This window comes from Dendropsophus ebraccatus, chromosome 2, assembly GCF_027789765.1.
Source record: "Dendropsophus ebraccatus isolate aDenEbr1 chromosome 2, aDenEbr1.pat, whole genome shotgun sequence".
NCBI classification, from domain to species: Eukaryota; Metazoa; Chordata; class Amphibia; order Anura; family Hylidae; genus Dendropsophus; species Dendropsophus ebraccatus.
This window is the reverse complement of record NC_091455.1, coordinates 119,957,187-119,978,375: the sequence shown is the minus strand read 5'-3', so window position 1 is coordinate 119,978,375 and position 21,189 is coordinate 119,957,187. Positions and strand designations below refer to the sequence as shown.

At 38.6% G+C, this 21,189-nt stretch overlaps 1 protein-coding gene across 1 annotated transcript in view; it reads right to left on the bottom strand.

The window, feature by feature from the left end:
* Nucleotides 1-21,189, bottom strand: part of AHRR (aryl hydrocarbon receptor repressor) — a 204,714-nt gene that overhangs the window by 46,607 nt on the left and 136,918 nt on the right. Inside the window, exon 5 of the mRNA XM_069960270.1 lies at nucleotides 6,379-6,468. Within this exon, the coding sequence (XP_069816371.1) occupies nucleotides 6,379-6,468 (90 nt within the window). The remainder of the gene's footprint in view (nucleotides 1-6,378; nucleotides 6,469-21,189) is intronic.

Genomic DNA, 21,189 nt, shown 5'->3' with positions numbered 1-21,189 from the left:
TTCCAACTTACAATGATCGTCCCGGAACAAATTAATATCGTAACTCGAAGGATCACTGTACAATAAAAGGGCAGCTTCATATTATGTAAGGGACTTCAAAAGAATACTTGGACAAAACTATGGGCAGACTGGCACCACATCAGACCTAACATGAATGTTAATTTGGGTCCTGTACTGCTGAAGTGTGTGGGTCATGTATCTAAGTATAGACCCCTGTAAAAATGACACGACTGGAGATGATTTCACATGAGTGGAGACTGCAGCTTACAGACATGGAAATAAGTTGGCTAATGAGCAAATCTGTCTTCCATCAGTGAGTCTCACTACAGACAAGTAGCATTGGACACACTTGTATTGTTTGTAGATGAGATTATGGCTCTTTTAAGACACTAATATTTTTGGAACTTTTCAAAGGCTACAAATAGAAAAACGGTGGAAAGTTCCTTTTAATCTAAACAAGTAAACCAGTGGAAATGATTGAATAATAGTGCAGTAATGGCTGAATAAAATGTCTTTTGAACTATAAAGAACAATACATGCTGACATGCACGACAATGCAGCAAATGTGTGCTTGTGTCAATGGGCAAGAGGAAAAGTGTGTGTACGTAGTAAAGACAGGGTGTAGTGGAAGGAAGCTTGTGCTGAAATATTAATATCAAAGCAAATCGCTGGAAGGCATGAAAGAGCAGGAAAAAAAGCACATTAGCCTTTGGCCCTGTTCATAAAAAGAACATGGTTACCCTAATAATAATATTAATTGTGAACAGATGTAGAAAGATTCAGCCATTTAACCATGCAAAACGACAATCTATCATATTGACGGAAAGAAAACAAACACAAAATGTCAGTGATCGGCCTTGGAGCCTTGGTTACTTTGGTGACATGAAGGCTTTGTTCACACTGCTGCTAGGGTTTATTTACATCAGGTTTTGGTGCTCCTAACAGGTAGAATAATGCGTCTTACCTGAGACAGCCCCACTCTTGTCTCCAGTTTGGATGGGATTTTGCAACTTAGTTCCACTGAAGTGAACAGAGCTTAATTGCAAACAACACCTGAACTGGGGGCAAATGTTGTGTTGTCTCTGGAAGAAAGTGGCCATGTTTTTCAAACACTGGATAACCCCTTTAACCAAAAGGACAATCTACATTATCATACTGATGAAAAGAAAACTAACACAAAATGTCAATGATTGGTTGCTTTAGGCAAGAAAGGACATTCTAAAGATGGGCATACACCCCCTGTCCCTTTCATACTCATGAATGTTCGGCACTTCCAAATGTTCTTGTGTTCTCTATGGGGGGGTTAAGCCACCTCTAGAACAAAGAGGTCAGGCAGTGATATTCCACCAGCATCATTTTTTTTGTTGGGTTACCAGATGTTTGAAGCGTATAGGGACCTTTACTGTAAGACTGCTTTATAAATCTCTCCTTATGTCTTCTACCATGCAGACATACAGTATGTCAAAAGTGTGCCCTTATGACACACAGGTTTGCATTGCATTATTGAGAAGCATAACTGACTACACTTTTTAGAACCATAATGAATAGTATACAGTTGACGTGCACATTTTGTAATTGAAGTCTAAAAGCCATATTACACACACAGATTATCTGACAGATATCTGACTTGAAGCCAAAGCCAGAAACAGACCATGAACAGAGAAAAGGTCATAAAGGAAAGGCTGAGATTTCTCCTCTTTTTTAATCCATTTAATGATCTGTCAGATAAATCTGGGTGTGTGATAGGTCCTTATGGCACATGGATCTAAAAACATCTGGGTATACATTTGCATATGTTTGCACAAATAAGATAGAACAGTCAATCAGTTGCATGTTGCACTTAGTTTTTTTGTACATTATAGTAATATACATTATTTATTTGTTACATTAGAAGACAATGGGCATATTTACATTTTTTATAATATACTTAAAAAATATGGCTAAAAGATAGTGTTAATAGAGTCTAAGGCCTCATTAACATAACAACTACAAATTACTGGGCACTCAGTATGGTACCATATTCTTTCCTAGAACATACTGCAGTTTCTGTATAGCATATCTGCAGTATAAGCAGGTGGTTTGATGTACAGAAAGTGAATTTGGTCTCCAATAAAATCTCTTTGGAAGGTGAACATGACTTCTGGAAGAAACTGTGCAGTAAGCTCAGCTCAAGAACATATCCTGTTCAAAGTGTGTGACCAAATTATTCTATGAGCCTATCACTTAACCCCTAGTCGAATCACAATGTATATCGTTAGTGTTAAAAAAAAGGAGCAAACAGAAAACAGTCAGTTCTTTTTGGACATTTAGTATAAACATTTATACAGTATCTGTTTATATAGTAATAAGGGTATGGGCCCTATTACACCAACAGATTATCTGACAGATTTTAAGCCAAAGCCAGGAATGGATTTGAAAAGAGGAGACATCTCAGTCTTTTCTTTATTACATGTTCTCTGTTTATAGTCCATTCCTGGCTTTGGCTCAAAAAAAATCTGTCAGAGAATCTGTTGGTGTAATAGGGCCCTAAGACAATTTCACTGATTCAAGCCTTCGCATGGTTATTATCAATACCCCTATTATATTCTAGGGTTACACCTGTAGCTAGGTACACTACTACAATTCTACCTACATTCACAATGGCTTTAAAGTGTCACTGTTGTGATTTTTTTTTGCAGAAATCAATAGTCCAGGCGATTTTAAGAAACTTTGTAATTAGGTTTATTAGCCAAAAAAAGCATTTTTATCATGAAAAAGCAGTTTGAAGCTCTCCCCCTGTCTTCATTGTTCTCCTATGGAGAGAGCTAAAGAAAAGACCAAAAAAGGACAACAAAGAGTTAATCTAAAAATACCTCACCCGTTATCTCCTGTGACAGTCACCACTGACCTCTCTGAGCTCTGATTACAGCTGTCACCCAGCTCCATGCCTGTAATCCCTTTGTTCTCTGCTTTCTGCTGTTGGCTAACTCCCTCCTCCCCTCTCTATAGGAACAGACAGAGTGGGACTCATGCAACAAGTCACAATTTTCAGATTTTTTGCAGTGGATGGAAAAGAGGAGAGGAGGGGGGGGGGGACATGGGAAAAGGCTTTTTACATGCAGATAATGGCATATTTGGCTAATAAACCCAATTACAAAGTTTCTTAAAATCGCCTGGACTATTGATTTCTGCAAAAAAAAAAAAAAAAGAAAATACGACAGTGACTCTTTAAACCTGTTATCACTGTCATAATTTTGCCCAAACAATGAACAGCTTCTCCTTGCATAACCAGCCTTGATTAATAGATTTTTCCCTGTTTGGGTATGGAGAATCCCAAATCTGCTGTATCAATCAGGGCAGGCAGACTGCCCCAGTGCCTCATGGTTCAGGCAGCATAATACTATGTTCACTGTTCAAGTTCTTTTCCCGCTGTTTGTCCTTATATGTTTTTTTGACAAGTGTCAGTTGCTCGATCTCCACCACAAAACATTCAGTCTTTTTGCAAGTAATAGGTGTATGAAAAGTAACTAACATTATATCATGCTCAGCTCCAAACATTTTATTGTTGAAGGTATACCTGATATATAATGCTAGCCTAAAAATTTATCAACATTATTATTAATTAGCCACACATCTTCCCATAAAAAGAATATATGGCCAATAATGAGGAAATTGAAGGGCTGCTTGAACAACCTAGCGATCGTTCATTCTGTCTTGCTTTCATGATTGAGTTGTGTAAAAAGTTCCTTAATGGTGCGTTCACACCTACAGGATCTGCAGCTGATTTTCTGCAGCAGATTTCATTTAAATAACTCAACACAGCATCAAATCTGCTGCAGATCCTGTAGGTGTGAACGCACCCTAAATGAGCACCGATCTACTAGATTGACACTTGTTTCAGTCACATAAAAGGGACCTGAGTCTTGTGCACAATGGAAAAAAGTCAAAACTGTCTGTCTTTAACCTTGTCCCATAATAAACAATACGTAAATAAAAGCCTCCAACTCCATATTAAACTTTATTAGTTTTTTTTCATTGTGATAAAAGCCTTATTTATGGCTTAACAAATAAATGGCAAACAAAATCTTAATAACTTTTCTTCCATATATTAATGCCACGTCCTGTATATCACATACGTATTGTATCATTTCCACCTTGTTAGCTGATTATATGACATGTTGATTTGCAGAAACAACCAAGTGTTGACAGATTATCTACAGAAATATATAGAGAAATAATAGAGCACATAACAGTATTTTATTTAACTTTGCTTTGTTTTCTTTACTGGATGCCATTGTCTGTAGAAACTTTTTATGAAGTATATTTCTACAAAAATGTACAATTATCTCTGGAGAAATCTGTATTTTTATTTGAAAATGACAAAGTAGGCCAACACACAAATCTGTATCATTAACATTTTTAAACATCTACAGATAGCCAAATGCCTTTTATGCTTTCCCAGGATTTTTAGGAAAACCCTTCCCAACTGGTAAGATAGTAAGATATGCTATCAGTTTATCATCAATGTAAATATTTTTTAAAAGGGTTGAAAAGTTTCCAATATTTAATTTTTTCTTTTATGAATTTTAGGTATTTTAGTTTGACAATACAACAAAGAAATCGAAGCCTAAGCTATTTTTTTTTCACAATTTTTACACTGTTATTTTGGAACTTTATTGAATCCAAAAAATAAAACATGAAAAAAAACCATTTAATCAGTTATATTTGTATATGATGCATTCAAAATTTACCTTTTTCTTTTAAAGAATTGCAGCCTTGTACAAACATAAATGCTAGATTTATTATCAACTATAACTTACTACTTTGTGAATTAATGAGGCTTAGAAAACATGTCTTAAATATAAATATCCACATTATGGTAGGCAAATATCGGAGAAGGCGGCTATCTTATAAAGTAGACAGCAGGTAATAATGATTGTGGCAGTAGGAATATAGCCATGGCATGTTCGAGAATTTATAGAACTAATATTGTACAAACCCTGCTTAGGATGGAGGTAGATATTACAGAAAAATATAGGACACATTATTGTTTGCTCCCTCCCTCTCAGTCAATTGTTGGCTGGGGCAGGTATTTCCTATGTATTAAAACAAAGCTTAAATGCTGACATTGGCGTCTTAACACAGCACTGCCAAAACAGCACTGATGGTAAATCGGTGACTATTGAATACATTTTTTAATGTTTACTGTACTCTTCTCACAACTTACCCTACAGTAAGATGCACCAAATATATTAGCACACACCTCTTAAAAGGCTTGTGTCATGAAGCAAAGTTGGGTTGGTAAAATCAGATGTGTACCATATTCATACATGTAAAGGAGCACACATTGGCTGTTTATAGTACAGTAACTGCACTAAACATTACTGTACCATTCTGCTTTCCCATGGATTTAATTACTTCCTGGTTTTCTCTCTAAACTATGTTCCCATGCAATATTGCACACACTTTCCCACAATCTCCCTTGTTTGTTAAGCAGGTTTAGCACAATGAACCTGCTGATATACCTCAGAAAACCTATACCTGATGACAGCAGGGCTGGTAATGAATCCTCTCTTCTCCCCCACATTTGTAGGGTAGTTGCTAATAGTATTCTAACTGTCCCTAGCATTTGGGACATCACCCTAAGTCTGGAGCACCAGCTTGGGCCGCCCAGACTGACCCCTCCCATGCTGCCCCCTCCCTTGCCACTCACCATGCATATATAAATATGCATAGTGGGCGGCCCGGAGCAACCCCTTCGGCATGCCCGTAGCAACCCCCTTCTGTGCTGCCTAGCCTGTCCCCTCCCATGCATATATTTAAATATATTAAATATATGCAAATATATTTAAATATGCATAGTGAGCGGCACGGGGGGGGGTGTCTAGGTTGGCTGAGCTGCAGCCTAAGCCCCTCATTAGCATAGGGGCAATTGGTAACTATCCTACGAATCCTATCAAATCAGTTGATCCATGGGTGACCATATGATGTTTGCTAAGCCCTATTTAAATGGTTTAAAAGTGGCAAATGTTCATGTGCAAAAATGTAAGACTTTTGTATAAACCAGAACTTTTTCATAAACCTACCCCCCCCCCCCCCTCACCACCACCATGAGTAGTGTTGTTTGTTTTAAATAGCGGTTTACACATTGTTTCTCTTCCCCAAAGTAAACCGCTGATAGAAGTCTGGAACATTTTCCACTGTACACCCATATAGTAGGATATATAACTTTTTCTTTTCATTCATTTTTTTTATCACACTGTATTGGCTTACGCCTTATGCAAAAGACAGGACAATGACAAATCACAAATTTCCATGAGCAACATGGACGGACTATAGTTTAGAAACTTATAAACAACTTTTAACAATTTGATAACTGTTTAGGAGCATTGCACATACCTGATGGAAGCCCAGGTAGTCTAGTATAGTCGATGAAGCATAGAATATCATCCCTTCTGTACTCACAACAAGAGCAAATCCATTTAGTGACTAAGGAAGAAATAAGAGGCACATTGGTTAATTAACAATGAGTACATACATTTTATGTCCTCTACATGTAATTGAGAACATTCAGGCTGCTAATTATTATTCTAGATGTGGAATTTATGGCTTCTGGAAGATCGAGAATAGATACTTTTAAGTTTAGTGTCTTGGAACTGAGAGAACACTGCTTTAATACATTCCATCTGGAAGACATTGAATAACAAAGAAAAATTGTCCACTACCATTTAAAAAAGCCATATTTTTTGCCTTTATAGTATAGCAAAGTTTATTTGTAACGCATAATAAAAGGGTCCTTGTAGTATGCCTTGTGTATACCTACAGTATTTTAGTCAATGTGCTTTAAATATATTTGTAAAGCATAATGTTGTGGCCGTTGTGGTATTGCCTTGTGTATACCTACAGTATTTTAGTTAATGTGCTCTTTAAGGTTAGGCTCTTTTAAGCAGGAGGCCAGGCAAAGTGGTGTAAGGCCAGTTTCACATGTAACGAATTTGCTGTGGATTTCACGCTGCAAATTCACAGCGATATCACTGCGGATCCCTTGCCTGTGATTTTCAATCACATTATATACTCACAGGGTGATTGACATCTCGCTGTGAGTATGTAAGTGAAAGCCCTCTTTACCCCCCACCGGTCGGAGCATACATTACCTGCTCCACACTCCGGTTTGCTTCAGGGGTTTCCGTGGATTTCAGTGGATTTCACGCTCCGCCAGCCGAAGCATACATTACCTGCTTCACGCTTTGGCTTGCTTCGGGGGCTTCTGGTGTCTGGACCTCCCACTCAGCCAATCAGTGGCTGTGGCGGGGCTTCTGGTGTCTGGACCTCCCACTCAGCCAATCAGTGTGCTGCCCCGCCACAGCCACTGATTGGCTGAGTGGGAGGTCCAGACACCAGAAGCCCCCGAAGCAAGCCAAAGCGTGAAGCAGGTAATGTATGCTCCGGCTGGCGGGGGGTTAAGGGGGCTTTCACTTACCTACTCGCAGCAGGATGTCAATCAAAGTATCTAATCTGATTGAAAATGAGAGGCAAGTCATCTGCAGCGGATATCGCTGCGAATTTGCATCATGAAATCCACAGCAAATCCATTACGTGTGAAACTGGCCTTAAGCAGCATCTCATAGAATACAGATTAGAGATTCTGCACACAGTACATACAGATAGTAGGCAGTGAGAAGATGGATTTACAAATAACGTCACATTAATTGAACCCCTAGATATTAGGTACAGAATCAAAAATACTTCTCTACAAAGTTGAAAACAATGGCAAGACACGATGAATGGCTCCTGTGTTTAATAGGACAAAATCAGACTAATTTTTAATTAATAGGTAATAAGTCTCACACACCCCAACCTTGTCTGAGCTCACATGATTTAAATCAGCCTATGACTTTGATGCCAGTTTTATTCCCTTTTCCCTATTTACATGGGGAAACACAAACAAAGCTGTCTGAAAGACTTTGCAATTCTGGCTTCAACAGTTTAGGACATTGTTAAAAAGTTTTCTGCTCATGGAAAAGTCAGAAACCATTCATGTGTGGTAGAGGGAGGAAAATTGATGCAGGAACCCTACAAAAGTTGGTTCAAAGATGACAATTAAACTATATACAATGTTACATGTTGCAGAACATCAAACTGGGCTGGAGACAACTGGAGTGATAGGCTCAACCTTAAACCATATCTGGCATACTTCACAAACGAGGGTTCTATGGGAAAAGGCCAAGGACAATCCCACAGTTTAAAAAAAAAGGCATAAAAAGTGTGATTGATCCATACAAAAAATTACATAGAAAAACCACAGTCCTTCTGGGAAAATTTTCTATAGACAAAATAAAACCAAACCAATGGCTCTTTGACATTGTGTTAACAAGTGGCATTTAGCCTTCATAGAAAAGTGCAAACTATAGTGAAATACGGTGGAGGGTCCTTATAATATTGTGGGCTTGCTTTCCTGCCTCTGGGACTCAAGACCTTATCTATGTTACAGGAAAAATAAAATTAGAATATTCCAATATTTTAAAGCAAAATGTGCCTCCAATTGTAAGAAAACTTGGTCTTCCTCGGACAAAAAAGTACAATGTCCAAAAAGTAGACTTGATGAAAATGGGTACTGTTTTAGACTGGCCACCTATGGGTCCTGACTTCAGTCCAATATGAAGATCCTTAGTTCTTTAAGGTAACAGAAATGGCAAATAGATTGTACAACACAACAGATATCAAAATATGCTTTGCTATATTGGATACTTGTTTTACAATGTATTTAATTTCATTTTCCATCCAAATTCTTCTCCTTGCCGTTCACAATAAAATTGTATCCAGCTTTTGAGAATATGAGATAATTCACATGATAATGTGAATCACCAAACCACAATTGTTCATATTTTACCTTCCATTTTATTGGAATCAAATACTAAAATGTCCATAGCTCAAATATATAAGCTGCATAAATGCCCTAAATGCATAACCAGTTGTGTGGTCAAGAACAGAGTTGAGTCATATGTGGTTTTAAACCCTGCCAAATGCCAAAAATAAGAACAGTTGTGATGCAGTTTTGAGATCTCACAACAAATATGTATGAGATGTGTATCCAAGAAAAATGTCATGAATCATTTGCAACAGACAGGGAGAAGAGCAATCACCCAAGCACAGATGTCAATGGCTCACAATCTAAAGAGGATATGCACTCGTCATTGTTACTACAGTAAAATGTATGAGACCAATAGTAAACTATCCGTTTTGGCTATTGCAGCTATTATGACTGAACCTCATTCCTCCTTTGAAGAGAAAAATATGAGCGTGATTTTTGTGACATTTTTGCAACACAACTTGTCATTTGATCATAAACCTAAGAATGCCAATGACAGTGAAGTAGTCACTATCAGCATTCAAGCACCCAAGACCACCTAAATCATCATAAATGACCCAATATTTCCCATCCAAAGTTAATGGTTAAAACGTTTTAATTACTTTTTTAATGCCAATGTTTAAAGTTCAGCTTGAGTCCTAATTTTCCCATAATAAAACATGTCATATATTCAGTTCAGTGCTGAGGATAAGTGGTGTGACCCACTTATAGGGCATCCGTGGCACTATGGTGTATCAGACATTGATCAGCTCAGATGAATATATCATAAATAAGTTCTTTTCATGGTAGTCTCAAAGACAATGAGTCTCTTGGAACCCTTTTTCAAGTACAGGATCTCTAGGACACACCACTGATTGTCAGCACTGAACTAAATACCTGGTTTCTCGTGGCTACACATCCCGGCTTACCATGGAGTACAGCTGCTTGAGTGTCATTCATGCACTACTAGATGAGTAAATTCTAAGCTTACTTTTTTCTATCTGGTACCTAAATGTTTTCACCCAGTGGTGTGCCCCATTTTCTAGCCTTGCTATAAATATCATTTATCATCTGCTAACCAGCGGTCGTATAGTGAACTGTTATTCGTTATCAAAGGTGTGTGTTTGCAGTATACACCAGTGTAATGGACCCATAGCTGTTAAAAACTATTCCTCCTCCCCTTAAATTTCACCACATCGGGAGCTTACTCAACAGCAATAAGGAGAAATATTTCCCATCAGCAAAAGCATAAAATACTTACAAAATGCTGCATTGTTTTTAAATTTGTAGGTGTTTTTAGCGGAGTAAATTGTATCTTCTTGCACATGCATCTTAATGCATACTAAAAAAGATTGTTAGAGTCAGTGGCTTAGCTACCATAGAGGCAGGCCAGGCAGCTATAAGGCTGTGCTGCAGGGGGGCCTGGGGATGCACAGGGAATATAAGAGCCGGCCTGTGTCCTTCTGCTTAATCCTCTATGTACTACAGTGTGTTGCATGCTACAATGCAAAAAAGGGTTAAAAAGCAAAACACATGGAGATCTCTGCTTCACTGCTCTGATAACCCCTGACCTCTGTTCTCCGGCTGCCACAATCAAGTAAGAAAATGTGCAGAGCTGGTCAGGAGTTATCAGTGCATGAGCAGTGGACACAGAGGTCTCCTTTTCTTCTGCTTTTTAACCCTTTTCTGTGTTTCAGCATGTAAGCGGATTTAAGGGTCACCTACACACTGCAGTACATAAGGGGTTAGAAGATAGTCTACTCCTGCACCTATGTATTTAACCATAAGGGCTTCTAATGGGTACAGTGGACTGACAGAGCAAGCAGCCATTGGCTCTCTGCTCTGATCACCTCTTGTTCATATATTTACAAGTTCCTATAACAGTGAACAGAAGAAGAAGCTTAAAAAAGTGAAAAATGTGTGATTCTGGTGTAATGGACTATAGCACTCATTCCATAGTAAGCTGAGAGGCTGGTGGGAGCTAAAGGGGCAGGGGGCAGAACCCTTTATTAAAAGTGATAAGAAGGAATTATTCCCTATGGATAATTAGGAATTTATTAAGACTGGCGTATCATATGCCCCACCACACAGGCAAACTAAGTTTATGTAGTGGTTCTGTAAGGAATCAGGGACAGGGTAACGCAAGGACAGGTAAGCCCTGAAGCTGTCACCTGCCCTGCTGTCCCTGCCTACTTGCCTCTGGAGCCCTAAGTGGCAACTGACAACTGGTCAACAAACCCTGACCTAATCCAAGTGCAACACAGAACGAAACAAGACAAACACACACACACACAATAAGGCAAAGTCAGAGGTCCAGGTCAATACCAAAGGAGCGTCACAATACAAAACGAAATCTAAGGGTATAGTGAAAAGGTCAGGAGGCAGAAGTCAGATAACCAGAAATACAATGCAGGATATAACGCTAGGTCAAGATACACTAGTAAACAAGGCACAATCACAGGCAAGGAAACAAGGGAAAGAGAGGATACTTATGGGACCTGGAATCTCAGCCCCAGGCGTGATTGGGGCTGAGACTCCAGCCCCAAGGCAACACTGACCTCTGACTGGCGGTGCCTGCAACATCTAATGCTGATCACCCGAAGTTTGGTGTAGCCCCAGCCATGGCAACATCAAACAGAAGCGCCGAAGCGCCACCAGTACCCTGGCTGGCTGCTAGGGACGTCGTCAGCACGCCTCTAGCAACTGGCCAGGCCAGGGACGCCATCGGCAGTGTTAGAGAGCCAGACGCGCGGTCCTGACAGGTGCACACTTCTACAAAAATCCTGGCGTAACTCAGCTGCCCTTGCTCCCTCACTGAAATCTACGTCAGCGGCATGCAGGTGTAAATTGTTATAAACTCTACCCCCCTCCTTTTCTACTTCCCAGGACTGAGAGGCGCAGACTTCAAAAAATGGTGGTTTGCAGCTTTTTGCAGTCTGGTACGCAGATAGATTATCCTCTTCCCCCAGTAACTTTTGGCAAGTATTTACATAAGATATGATTTTCTGCACAGTTACCTTAAGATTAATTGAAACACACACCTACACATATATAGCTTTGTGATCTCCATCGTCTCCACCATAGTTTCAATAATTAGAATATCTCCACTCAGTTAGTCCACAGTCAGCTGTGTTCATATAATAATCTGATTTTGGAATTACACCATAGCATGTACTGGAAGTCATCTCTTACTTCATCTTTGTATTTTAAGCAGAAAGGATCTCAATGTATTTATGAGCCTAAGCTTTAGGCTCCTCTTTTAACATTCAATAACTAAGTGTAATTGTGAAAACCTTCAGGATCATCTGCTATAGGGCTGGACATGTGGCAACACAAAGGTGCTGAGGTGAATTGGGCCTTTCCTGCCATAGCAGGTCATCAAGTAGGATTTGTCATTTACAAGCTGTGGGGAGGTTACTGTGGCCTTGATAAGGACAGGTTTCCTGCATATATATATATATATATATATATATATATATATATGCCTGTGTATTGCATGTGATTGGCACATTTGTATTGTTTATTTAGTTTCTAATTGGCACAAGTTTGGGATACTTTTCACACTATATGTGAGTGGCACATGTGTCATACATGTGAGTGGTACTTGTTCAGGGTGTGTCCATTGTCACAGATCATTATTACGTTCTTCATATTAAAGGGGTTGTCCAGCCAGGACCCCTTTTTTGCCACATGGCGGGGGACACCACTACAGCTGCTAAACTGAGAGAGCCTGCTACGCCACATCCTGAACCCAGAAACATGAGCACAACAGAGGTGGGCAGCAGCGCAGGAGTCAGGAAGGTAAGTGTATGTAATTCTTTTTTACTCACCCCCTCCCAGACCACAGCGCTGAAAGGGGTCCTGGCCAGACAACCCATTTAAGCTGTAAAATTTGAACTCATTTCTCTGTTATATCTGTTAGAATTAAATAAAGAAATAAATATAATTTATCAAAATGTATAAAAGATGTGGAAACATGAAAAAAATCATTAAGTCAGTTGACTCTGCATATCTTTCTTATGACTATATTCCATAAATATTGGCTTTTTTCAACTATTAAAACAGAATTTCTACATTCACATTTTACTATTATTTGTGATATTGTATATGGTTGTAGATTTTTATTTTAATCCTGTAAATTGGAAGAGTGAAATCTAAAGCATATCTTTTGCCACATTTCTAGACAAAACAGAATTATGAGCTCATACATTGAGTGGTGTATGTCAGTGGAATGCAAATAATGTTTCCATTAGGGATGTCTCATGATCTAATGAGCGGGGAAAGTAAATATGAAGGGATTATAATCACTGCTCTAATGAAGACTGAAAACATTAATGCCAAGCTGAGGTTTAAAGAACAGACTAAAATGGCAGCATAAAGGGAATGGTACAGTATTATAAGAATTACTGGAGATTATAGAGCGTTTTCTCTTTTCCAGTCCTTTTTCTTATTTTGTAGAGTAACTAAACTACTTGAATAAGAACAAACTAAAAATTATATAGTCACTTTTGGGTTGAATGAAACAACAGATGTTTTTTGTAGCTTTTTTTTTAATTTTTTTTTAAATTGCTCCTTTATTAAATTTTCCATAATTACGTAAAATACATACCCCCCCACAATTATACAAAGACATGTAAACCCACTCACCCTCTCCCACCCAAGAAAAAAAAACACACACACGCCTAACAAAACACCCCAACCCCTCCATCCCTCCTCTCCTCTCTAAATGTCCATTATACTTTTATATTCAGTGGATTCCTTATATTGACACCAGGAAAAACCAGGTATCTAGAAATCTATTATAGTGTATTTAACCACATTTTAACAGATGGTACCTTCACTCTCTTCCATAGCATTGGAATACATACTTTAGCCGCATTAATCAGAAGACAGACCAATGAGCGCGATAACTCCCCATGGGAATATCTGACAGATGTAATAAAAACAAGGCTGGTGTAAAAGGCAAAGGATATACTGTAAAACTAGTAGTTATTCTCCACACCTCTTTCTAAAACCCATCTAAACGTGGACAATTCCAAAAGGTGTGAATAAGTGTTCCCTCCTCCCCACACCTCCTCCAACATCCTAAGGGACTTTCTGGGTAAATTCTGTGCAGCTACGTTGGGACACGATACCACCTAGAAAGGATCTTAAATCTAGTTTCTTGATATCTGCTCAAAATTGAGGAAGTATGGGTGAGTGCAAAAATGCGAGTTTTCCACAGTTTCATCTCCAAATCTCTCTCCCAATTTGACAGATAAGGAGGACTGATGGTGTTCGTGAGGGCACAAAGAGCTAAATAAATAATAGATAGAGAGTGACGCAGATAACCCACTCCCGTGCATAACCGTTCAAAATCTGTTAAAGGTCTATCATACCTTCTAACATTAGGCAAAGAGTTCAGAAAATGGTTCAGTTGAAAACATTGCCACCAGCCCAATGGGCAAGGATCAGTCACTCTATTCAGATGCGCAGTTGTAATCCAGTGCCCCTCCTTTATAAAAGCATTAGCTCGCCCTGCATTTGCCAAGTGCCATTTCCTAAATAATGTATCCTCAATTCCTGGAGTAAACTCTGGGTTCCTTATGACAGGGAAAAGCGGGGAGGGGTGGGGAGCTAAATGGCCCTTAGATAAATGCTTATCACACATCTTGAGCTTTGGGGAAATTGTCAGATGCTAAGAAATATATTGAAAAGCCCTTGGGATCCATACTACAGAAGTCAAATCCCACTCCATACTATTCTGTTCCAATTTAACCCATAATTTATTCTCCTGATGGCGATGCCAGTCTATTAGTCTTGTCAAGTGTGAAGCAACATAATATAGATAAATATTTGGCAGCCCAAGCCCCCCCTTACCCTTAGGACGAAACATTATACTTCTAGCTAATCTAGGGGTTCTCTGTGCCCAGATGAATTTAGTAAAGAGAGATGAGATAGATCTAAAAAAAAGCAGGTGGTACTGATATTGGGAGGGCCTGGAACAAAAACAATATCTTAGGTAGGACATTCATTTTAATAATCGAGCACCTCCCAAACCATGAAAAGGTCCCTTTATGCCATTTATCCAGATCTTTTTAGATGGTTTCAAGAAGAGGGAGAAAGTTTGCCCTGTATATCTGTGATGTTTTGGGGGTCAAGTGTACTCCCAGATATTTCAGTGAAACAGAATTCCATTTAAAAGGAAAGGAAGAAGATAAACCCTGCACCACAGGAACCGGGAGTACGATATTCAGTGTTTCAGACTTCTGAAAATGTATTTTATTATTGGAAAGCTCCCTGTAATGTGCCAATTCTTTAAGAAGGTTAGGAAGAGAAATAATTGGATTTGAAAGAAAAAATAGTAAATCGTCTGCAAACGCTGCAACTTTGTGTTCATGCCTGTTTAATACAAATCCCCTAATATCCTGGTTGCGTCTAACATAACATAGAAAAGGCTCCAAGGTGAGAATAAAAATCAAAGGTGAAAGAGGGCATCCTTGATGGGTGCCATTAAAAATACGAAAGAAAGGCCTACCTGATCCAAATGAATAATATGCTGTAAGGTAAGTCTAGACGCTAGTATTTTTGCAAACAATTTTAGGTCCACATTTAGTAAAAAAATGGGACGTAATTATGACATTGGGATGTATCCTTTCCCTCCTTGGGAATAACTGTAATATAGGCCCTGAGTGAATTGTTGGGCCGCTCACCATCCCTTACCAGCGAATTGAAAGCTTCTAAGAAATGATCCTTGATTATTAGGCCAAATTTCTTATAATATGATAAGGGAAATCTGTCCGGTCCCGGAGCTTTGTTCGCATCTGAGGACAGACGGCCTCCTCAAATTCCTTTGTTGTAATCGGTGACTGTTAATGTCATCATAATTATTATTCATTTTTAAAGCATCCTTGGTTCCAAAGCGCTATACAAGCGATAAAAGGTAACAAACAGAACATTACAAAATCAAAAACATGTTACATGAATAAAGTAAATGGAAGACTGGTAGTCTGTGAGGATTACAATATACATCATGATAAAATATCATATGAATAACCCTAATAACCCTTTATTGAAACAAGAAATTGAAATTTTTGGTTTTTCATTTTTGCCCCCTCTTTTTAGGCGCTATAACTTTTATTTTTCCATATACTGAGCCATATGAGGGCTTGCTTTTTTTCTACGACCAGTTATACTTTATTACATTTTTCATGTTACAATAAAATATACTACAAAAAGTATTAAGGTTAAAATAAAAAAACAAACAAACAAAAAAAAACAAAAAACTATTTGCTAAATTTGAATGGTGGTGACATTTTTATGCCTTTCTCCGTGTGGTAAAATTAACATGTTATCTATATTCCTTAGGTTGGCATGATTGTACACAATACCAAAATTCTACAGTTACCATCATGTTTTACTACCTTTAAAAATGTCAAAATTATATCAATTGCCATTATCTACCCCCTATAAAATTTTTACTTTTCTATGAAGCTGTATAGGGACTTTTAATTTTTTGTTGTTGTTTTGCACCATAATGGATATTTTTTTTTCTGTGCCTTCTTGGCATTGATCAGACACTTTGGGGGAGATTTATCAAACATGGTGTAAAGTAGAACTGGCTCAGTTGCCCCTAGAAACCAATCAGATTCCACTTTTTATTCTTCACAGAGTCCTTGGAAAACGAAAGGTGGAATCTAATTGGTTGCTAGGGGCAACTGAGCCAGTTCTACTTTACACCAAGTTTGATAAATCTTCCCCTTTGATCTTTTTTTTATTTATTTTTTTTGGGATGTGATGGGACCAAAATCCCACAATTCAGTTTTTTATGTTTACATTGTTCACTGTTATATTTTAATAGTTTGGACATTTGGTAATACCAAATATGTTTATAGGTAGTTTTTTCTTTTCATACAATTTTTAAATCGCAAAAATGGAAAAAGGGGGCTTTTTTATTTTATTTACTTTTTAAGTTCCCCCACAGGGAACATCTACAAGCAATTATTTGATTGTTATTTAACTCAGTGATGATCTTCTGGTACAGTCTGTATTAGCAGATCAGTCATGGCAGCCACTGAAGCCTTCAGAAGGCCTTTGTCTGCCATGACAACAGTTAGGCTTCCTGTGACAAGATCTTAGGGAGCCAAATTAAATTCAGTACCACTGATGATGTACAGCTGTACTGTCATCAAATAGTCAAATGGAACCTATTATCACTTTCAAGCTGACTTCTTCCCACATTTAAGCCTTGATTGACAGAATCCCTTTAATCTATATGCCAGTAGTGGTCAACCCTTAATGCCTTAACCTGGTGACATGGTACACTGTTTGATCAAATAGTTTGCTAAGGTCCTCATTTTTTAATATCTATAGAGCAGGTTTTTATCGTGTGTACGCTGGGGGGAGTATATATGGTAAGCACTTGCACCTGTAGGTTGCTGTTGCACTTTCTGTTTTTTTGGTCAGTAGTGGTCAACCCAACATGTTGTAGGAGGTTTTAACTTCAACAAAAGGCCAAACATCACATTCAGCCAAGTTCAACACCGATGCAATTTGTACTATATGACTGTTTTACACAGCTTTTTTCTACGTAGATGCATAGACACATCTGTATTGTTACAGTGATCATCCAGAGTAAGTCCCTTATAAGGCAGATGTCAACAGCCCCAAATAATTGATTGATATGCAAAAATTTACACAACTATTTGAGATGTGAAATATATCACAGTGCCTCATAATAGGAGCTGTGTAGCTTTTAGGTTTTTATAATTTAGCAAAAAATCATACTGGATTGCTCATACCTGGGGAAGGAAGCAACAGCTTTTAAATGACCTTCCTCTGGCTAGTGTAAATCAAGCACATGAGAGCAGCATGTGGTCCCCGCCACCAGTTGGGCCTCACTGCTATATATACTCAATTATAAGTGCAATACTAAAAAGAGCAATGATAAAAAGTAGGACTTTAGATAAATTCCTCCATACTGGGTCAAAGAGGTTTCAAATTATCACAATTTGGCTATGTTCACACAACGTTGAAAATAGAGAAAAGGCATTCGAATTTGATATTTAAAAAAACGTCAGTTTTTGCCGCGATGTAACTGACTGCAATGGCAATGCATTGAAGTCAATGGGAAGACGGACGTACAATGCACACAATATATTTAATAACAGACTTTTTACCGTGTACGTCAAAATAATGAACATGATCATTATTTTCGGACGTCTTTTGCAAACAGCGGACGTTTTTTATTACTTGTTCACACAGTTTTTATTTTCACACCGTTCTTACTCTGTTTTTACTATTAAATTCAATGGACTTTTCAAATAAGCCACACCCAAAGGGCAATTAGAAACCCCAAACTAAAATAATGTGCACACACCAGTCATTACACTAAGGGGAGACCAGACAGCTAAATGACGTCCATTATTTAAAACTTAAAATAACGGGCGTAATTTTAAACGGCGCTGAAAAAACGTTGTGCAAACATAGCCTTAATATGATTTGTTGATTTTTTTTCATACTTTGCTTTCTGCTGGTTTCCAATTGCAACTTAATTTTTCTATTATCTTTATTGTTAAGCCTTTATTATACAGAGCTCTTACATCTGTTCATTGTTTCCTCCTTTTATCTCTAGCACATTTTAAGATTTCTGAAATAAGATCTGACTTTGTATATGGTGGGTCTAAACAAAGTGCTGGGAAAACATGCATTTGTCCCAATATTTCTTATATTCTTTTACAAAAAACACTATTTCGTCTTGTTCCACAGTATGACATAATATTAAGTAAAAGAAATACACCTATCAAAAACTTTAATAACCTGACCAGGAGCATTTGTAATGTTAACACATTTTTCAAAATAAGAATATTAACTTAAGGTTTCTTTTCTTTTTTATATGTTTCTTTTGTGTCATATTGAACAACACTTTACTTCTTATTTTGTAAATAGGAACAAAGACTTTCCTTTTAAGTCTCGGATTACATTTGCATGTAATATGTATATCCAATTATGAATAGTCACGAAGACCTGCATCTGTTCCTTATGTTCAACACAATTAAATTTACAATTTACCGCATGTACACGTATGTCCCTTGGCACTTAGGTGATATTTTCTTCTTAGCCTTAGTGAATCACAATAGCTAAACAATGTTACCACTAGCTCTATAATGTTACACTATCTTCCCATACGTTATCCATGCACTCCAGAACATTCAACTTTAACTATCTTGTCCAGAACTTGGGCCCAACAGTCATATTTTCAAAAATTCTAGTTGGCTACTAGCAATATGTATCCTTAGTAATGAAGTTGGTGTTTCCCCACACAGCACATGAAAAGCTTATCTTATCCTATACTTGAATCTGACATCAGTTTATGTGCCTTTGAGGGTGTTTTTTGGTCCTGTTGATTAAAAATTGATGAAGTTTTTCATTGTATAGAAAGTAGGTGGAACCACAAAATAGTCTTTAACTTAAGTTGTCCTTATTGTGTGTGGGGGGGGGGGGAGGGGGGGCAACAGGGCAGCAACATTACTCATCACAAATCTGGGTGCTGCCGCCACCCACAGGAGTAAATGAGTCACCTCAAGACACCAGGTACTGTAGCTGTATGTACATATCACATGTACAGTAGCTGCTATAAAGCAGATAATTTAATATGTGTTAAGAGGGCAGAACAATAATAAAATCATTAAAAAGAAAGAGTGTGTTAGACTGGTTTAAAGGTATAGGCAACACATTCCTTTTAGGCTATGTTAGTACAATGTAAAAATATAGGCAAATCATGGCCGTTGTTGCAAAACAACAACCATTATTAATGGTCATGATTATTAATTAAGGCTTTTTTTGTAACGTTATTTGCCTTATTTTTACATTTTGGGAACATAGCCTTAAGGAGAACCAATCAACTCATTTTAACTTTTTCTATTCCTACACTATTTCTGTCCCTTAGTCTATTTATAAAGATACAGACTGCTTTTGCAGTGTGTATCTAATACTTTACCTAATCCTGTGTCCCGCTGCTGTAACGTCGGGCGCCGCCACCTTGGTAATGTTAGTGACAACGCGTTACAGCACCGGGTCACAGGATTAGGTAAAGTATTAGAAACAGATTGCAAAAGCAGTCTGTATCTTTATAAATAGACTAGGGTACAAGAACAGGGACACTTAGTAATACACAGCAATCTCACAATGAATAGTGCAAGATCACTGTGTATTGCCAGAGTGGCGGGCAAAAGATTGTGAAAGCAAATCCTGTGGCTCTGCATCCTGGAAAGTTTTGGGCTCATGCCAACTCTTTTGAAGAAAGTTGCAGTGAGTCCATATGAAAAGATTGATATAGCTACTGAACATGCGCACACAAAACATGCGCACACAAAATATGATATAATCAAACCATATTGCCCCATGTACCATCTGCAGGTCCCCTGGTTCACATGAGTCCCTACACTAACTCACCACTGTGTCAGTCAGCGACCGCTAACCCCACAAAACGAGCACAAACAGGGAAGGGAAGCCATAGAATGACCCTGCAACCCCAATGTCACAGGACCAATCCCCAAGGGCCCCCACAAAACCAAGCAGGCACCGCCAGCCGAGAAAGCTGCCACCAAGCAACACAAGTGTGAACATGGTCTTGTCACTCACCATTGCTCCTGCAGGTAGAATAGGAAAGATAGGAAGTACTAGTCATGTGTGCACAGGTGCCTTCTGCTGATTGCGGTCATATGAGTCTTACCAGGAGGAGTGCGAACACTAAGAACAGAGAGAAACGTAAAATACGGACAAGGAGAGAAAGGAGCACTGCACCTTACACCTATGGCTGACCCTAATGCCTCTCGGCTACATTTAAAAACCAACGCCAGGATGTTGGTATATAATATGATCAAACCATATTGCCCCATGTACCATGTGCAGGTCCCCTGGTTCACATGAGTCCCTACACTAACTCACCACTGTTTCAGTCAGCAACTGCTAACACCACAAGGCGAGCACAAACAGGGAAGGGAGGCCATAGAATGGCCCTGCAACCCCAATGTCATAGGACCAATCCCCAAGGGCCCCCCGCAAAACCCAGCAGGCACCGCCAATGGAGAAAGCTGCCACCAAGCAACACAATTGTGAACATGGTCTTGTCACTCACCATTGCTCCTGGAGGTAGAATGGGAAAGATAGGAGGTACTAGCCATGTGTGCACAGGTGCCTCCTGCTGATTGTGGTCACGTGGGTCTTACCAGGAGGAATGCAAACACTAAGAAAAGAGAGAAACGTAAAATATGGACAAGGAGAGAAAGGAGCGCTGCACCTCACACCTATGACTGACACTAATGCCTCCCGGCTTCATTTAAAAACCAACACCAGGATGTTGGTCTCTGACACAGTGTGAA